At 40.2% G+C, this 5,404-nt stretch overlaps 1 gene segment (V, D, J or C); it reads right to left on the bottom strand.

Moving 5' to 3' along the window:
• Positions 1-1,316: 1,316 nt before the first annotated feature.
• LOC138209817 (immunoglobulin kappa constant-like) lies at positions 1,317-4,906 on the bottom strand. The segment is given in 3 exon segments: positions 1,317-1,793; positions 2,963-3,070; positions 4,852-4,906. Coding segments are annotated over 3 exon segments (507 nt in total).
• Positions 4,907-5,404: the final 498 nt, after the last annotated feature.

Below are 5,404 nucleotides of genomic sequence, written 5' to 3' on the forward strand. Positions count from 1 at the left end.
GCCACCATCACATGTACAACCAGTCAGAACGTTTATGTTCACAACAACAACCATCGTTTAGCCTGGTACCAACAGAAAGATGGAGGAGTTCCTAAACTTCTCATTTACAATGCTAGCACCAGACAATCCGGGATTTCAGATCGTTTTACAGGCAGTGGATCAAACTCTGACTTCACTCTGACCATCAGAGGAGTCCAGGCTGAAGATGCAGCAGTTTACTACTGTCAGAGTGAACATTACATCAATAGTCAGTGGTTGTTGACACAGTGAAAAAGCGTCGTACAAAAACCTCCCTCAGTCAGACTGAACAGAAACTGAACTGATACAGTTCACTGAGTACACACACACACACACACACACACACACACACACACACACACACACAGGCACACACACATACACAGACATGGTTCTGTAAAATCACTGTATGCTGATGATATTCTACTATCAACCAATCAGCACGTTTCCTTTCTTTTTCCTCCTCTCTGATTAATCCAGATCCAAACTCAACCAGGAAATGAAAACCTACTTTAACAGAGCGCTGGTCCTCGTTACAGTAAAGATTGTTCTGCTCACACTGAACATCCACAAACAGAGGATCACTCTGCACCGACCCCGGGCCTTCAAAAGCACACACATAATTCCCAGCATCCTCTGCGCTGGCTCGGTGTTGTGGCCAGTCTTCTTTTTGCATTTCTAAACCAAACACTCCCGGCAGTTTACAGGAACTTTCACATCTTAGAGTCCCACTCTGTCCTTCTTTCACACTTTCACACAGCCAATCAGGTTGTTTAAGAATTCATAGAGGCGGTGTCAGGTTTCAGAGGCAGGTATACCTGAGTATCGTCAGCATAGAAGTGTGACGCAATCTTGGTTGTTTTAAACAGAGATCCAAGAGGTTGCATTTATAAACATATAAAACAGAATTGGACCCGGTAGGTTCTCTTTTATAGGACTTGTGTTCAAATCTGAGGATTTCATGTTCATGCAGAAATATCGAAAATTCCTTCAAACTTTCTAGCACCACTGTATGTGCTGTGATGAGAGGCTATTTTACTTTTCTCATGTTTTACATCTTTTGTGAGATTTTAGATTCATTTAACAATCATTGTGAACTTTTCAATTCTGCCCTCATAATTCTTGGGGTTATTACAGAGTGAAATGAGCTCTTAGATTTTTAATATGATCAATAAAAAATATGCTCGACCATTACTTTAATATTTGGAGAGTTTAAGTGGAATAAAACATCTGATGAAATAAATCTTTACTTGGAAACATTTTTGATTTGAAGACAAATATCTTTATTTCACTGAAAACATGAGTTTCATGATGAAGAGGAAAATGAAACTATTTGAATCTTTATTTAGTCACATCAAAGAAGGAAAGACAGAGTTCCAGATTGAGAGCAGTATCAGAGTGAAACCAGTATGAGAGTCTCAGTGAGGCAGGTCAGGACTGGGAGCACTGGTCTCTCCTCAGTGTCTCTGAGATGGGAGTCTGGGAGCCCCGGGTGGCCTCACAGGTCACAGAGCCCACCTTCCCCCACTGGTCTGCAGGGAGCCTCAGGGTGCTGCTCCAGCTGTAGCGGCCGTCCTTCTCCAGCACAGCGAGGCTCCTGCTCTCCTCCCAGCTGATGCTGCTGCTGCTGCTGCTGCTGCTGCCGTCCACCTTCCAGGCCAGACTCCAGTCTGAGGGGAAGCCCTTGTTGGCCAGGCACATGAGGGTGGCCTTCTCATTCTTCTGCAGCTCCTCCACGGAGGGGGGCAGCACCGTCAGGGTGGGACTGGCATCACCTAGGAGACAACTCTCAGGTTAGAGGACAGGAAACGCACATGGACACCTTCACTCGGAGACAGTTCATTTTGTCCTTGAAGGAGTTTCAGTCAGATGTTTTTTCTGCTCCACCAGTCACTCACTCACACATTGTTTCACTTCCCTTTAAGAAGCATCTCATGCAAATCAGCACAGAGAGAATCATCGTACAGTTTACACTGAAATATGTCAAACTACTCTGAAAATAAAAGAAGCAGATGTGGAACAATTTACAATCAAAGTTTTTCTGAACATCATCATTAAAAGTCTGAACAACACGTTAGTTTAAAGGATTTAGAGGAAACAAGAACAGGAAAGATACTCACCAACATAAAATGTTCTACATGTGGATTTTAATCGTTATTTAACTGTTTAAATTAGTTCAAACTAAATTTGAAACCATATTTGACACGTTAATAAAATAGATGATTTTGCTCATTTACAAATACGCATCTTTATCTTCAATCTGTCCACTTTTACTGATAGAATTTGTATTCAACCTAACAACAGTTGTTGTGCTGGAAAATCACAAACTAATCAGAAGAGGAATAAAGTTTTATCTTTTCTACACATCAAGTTCTTTAATCTTCAGTCTGACAGTGAAAATGTCAAAAGTTTAACTGAGTTATCGGCTCCATTATATAAGAAGACAAATACAAATATAAATTCAAACATTGCTGCAACCAAAAAGTTTCATTTTCTATCTAACACTAAACAAACAATACTAAAATTAGTTTACTATTTCCTTTTTAGTGTTGAAAAGAGAATAAACTTACTTCCAATATCCAGTCTGGTTCCTCCACCAAAAGTCCACCACAGTGATACAAACTCATTGAACCGCCGTACAAAAACCTCTGACTGTAGAGAGACACGGCTCTCTGACTCTGAAACACTGAACTAAACCTACAAGCCTCCACATGCAGCTTTAACATGAAAACCAGAAATAAATATTCATCATCTGAACAATTCATATTTTCTATATTCTTTCAAATTAGTTTTTAAACTTCCATTTCAAAATCAGACGTTGTCAGAAAATCACAGATGTAAAAAAATACATAGATTTTTCTTCAGACATTCTGAGCAATTAAATAAAAATCTATGTTAGTGACACACTAATTCCTAAAATAAAACAGCTTTAAGTTGTACTTACTTCCAACATCGAGTCTGGTTCCTCCACCAAAAGTCCTCCACAGTGATACAAACTCATTGAACCGCCGTACAAAAACCTCTGACTGTAGAGAGACACGGCTCTCTGACTCTGAAACAAACAAACTCACCAAAACAATTTACTACTTTTAGACATTTGTTCAGCTGATATGAAAAATGAAAACAACAGTGTAACAAAATAATAGAATTTATCATTTTGGTTTTAACCCCAATTCAAAAAACGTTGGGACGCTTTGGGAAATGTAAATAAATAAAGAACAGGATGATTTGCAAATTCCATAAACACACTTTTAATTGAAAATGGACCAAAGGCAACATATCAACATATAAAGTGAGAAATATGTTCTCATTTTGAATTTGACAGGGTCATATTGTCGACTGTGTTGCATCAGCTCTTCTTTTAACAACAATGTGAACATTTGGGAACTGAGGAGATCAGTTGCTGGAGTTTTGAAAGTGAAATGTTATCCATTTTGATCTGATATAGAATTTGAGCTGATCAACACTTTGGGATCTCCTTTGTCATGTTTTTTTTCCCCTATGCACCAATTGTTTTTCAGTGGGTTACAGGTCTGGGCTGCAGGAAGGCCGGTTTATCACCCGGAGTCTTCTACTAGAGAGCCATGTAGTTGTAATATGTGCAGAATTTGGTTTACCATTGTCTTGTTGAAATAAGCAAGAATTCTCCTGAAAACATGACGTTGTTTGGATGTCAGCATATGTTGCATCAAATCTAGTATTTATCCTTCAGCATTCATGGTGCCTTCCCAGACTAGTGCGTCCCTGCATCATCACAGTTGTGGCTTATGAATTCTGTCCTGTTAACCAGTTGGGTGGTCCCTCTCCTTTCGAGCCTGGAGGACACAGTGCCCATGATTTCCAAAAAGAATCAATGATTTTGATTTGTCTGACCACAAGACAGTTTTCAACTTCACCTCAGAGAAGGCGGCTGCGAGTCTGGATCATGTTTTTATCTTTTCGCTCTTTGGAGAGTTTTTAACCTGAATTTGATGATGCAGCGATGAACTGTGTTCAGAAACAACAGTTTTCAGAAGTGTTCCTGAGCCCATGCAGTGATTTCCACTGCAGAATTGTGTCTGGTTTAAATGCAGTGCTGCCTGAGCGCCCGAAGATCTCCACCATCCAATATTAGTTTTCAGCATTGTCCATTCAATCCAGATATTTGTCTGGATTCATTGAATCTTTTATTAATATTATGAACTGTAGATGATGAGATCATAAATTCTTGGCAATTTTCCATCGAGTAACAACTGATTGATACATTTATAAACATCACAAGACTGATAAAAGTCCCTGTTGGAGTCGGTCGGATCATTTCCATAGAGAGCTACTTTGCATCAGCAGCACCATGCTCCAGTGCTCTGGGACACTTTATAGTCCTGAGAGTTTGAACACTGGATGACTGACAGCTGTACTTCATGACAACAGAAGCCACAGAAATCCTCCTCATCAGAAACATGACTTTGACCTGCGTCCTCATCTGGACTCTCCTCTGCTGCTGCTTCACAGGTAAAGTCCAGAGAATCCAACTCCTCTCCTCTATGAACATCCGTCCCTCTGAAATGAAGCCCACAAAACCGTGACGCTGCTTTATGTTGTTGTCTCTGTATCCTCAGAGTCCAGAGGCCAGGTCACAGTGACTCAGTCTGGAGCAGTGAGCTCTGCTCTGGGAGGCTCCGCAACCATCACATGTACAACCAGTCAGGACGTTTATAATGGGGATTATTTAGCCTGGTACTAACAGAAGGATGGAGGAGTTCCTAAACTTCTCATTTATTATGCTAGCACCAGACAATCAGGGATTTCAGATCATTTTACAGGCAGTGGATCAAACTCTGACTTCACTCTGACCATCAGAGGAGTCCAGGCTGAAGATGCAGCAGTTTACTACTGTCAGAGTCGTCATCACATCAACAGTCAGTGGTTGTTCACACAGTGAAAAAGCGTCGTACAAAAACCTCCCTCAGTCAGACTCAACAGAAACTGAACTGATACAGTTCACTGAGTGCAAACACACACACACACACACACACACACACACACACACACACACACACACACACACTTCATAACAGGTATCTAACATGTCCATGTCCTTTTTCTTTGACTGAAAAACATCAAAAAATTTCAGTGCCAAAGAATGATCTTGAAATAAATCAAATTGCTTTAACTAAAACAAATAGTTCAGTTCAAAACTTCATTTTTAATTTTCCAACATTAACTTTTTGAACTCTAACTGATGATAACCTCCATGTTTTCTGTATCTGCTCACATGTCCAAAACTTTCAATTATCTGAACTCCTCTGCCTTCAGCATCCCCTCATGACCCGTCACTGACTGACTTTCTGAAATCTGCACATTACAATGATCCAGACATGTAAAGATATTCTAATAAATTCAACCA

This window comes from Embiotoca jacksoni, unplaced genomic scaffold, assembly GCF_022577435.1.
Source record: "Embiotoca jacksoni isolate LCO1_2020_lvr unplaced genomic scaffold, fEmbJac1.0.p SCAF_41, whole genome shotgun sequence".
NCBI classification, from domain to species: domain Eukaryota; kingdom Metazoa; phylum Chordata; class Actinopteri; family Embiotocidae; genus Embiotoca; species Embiotoca jacksoni.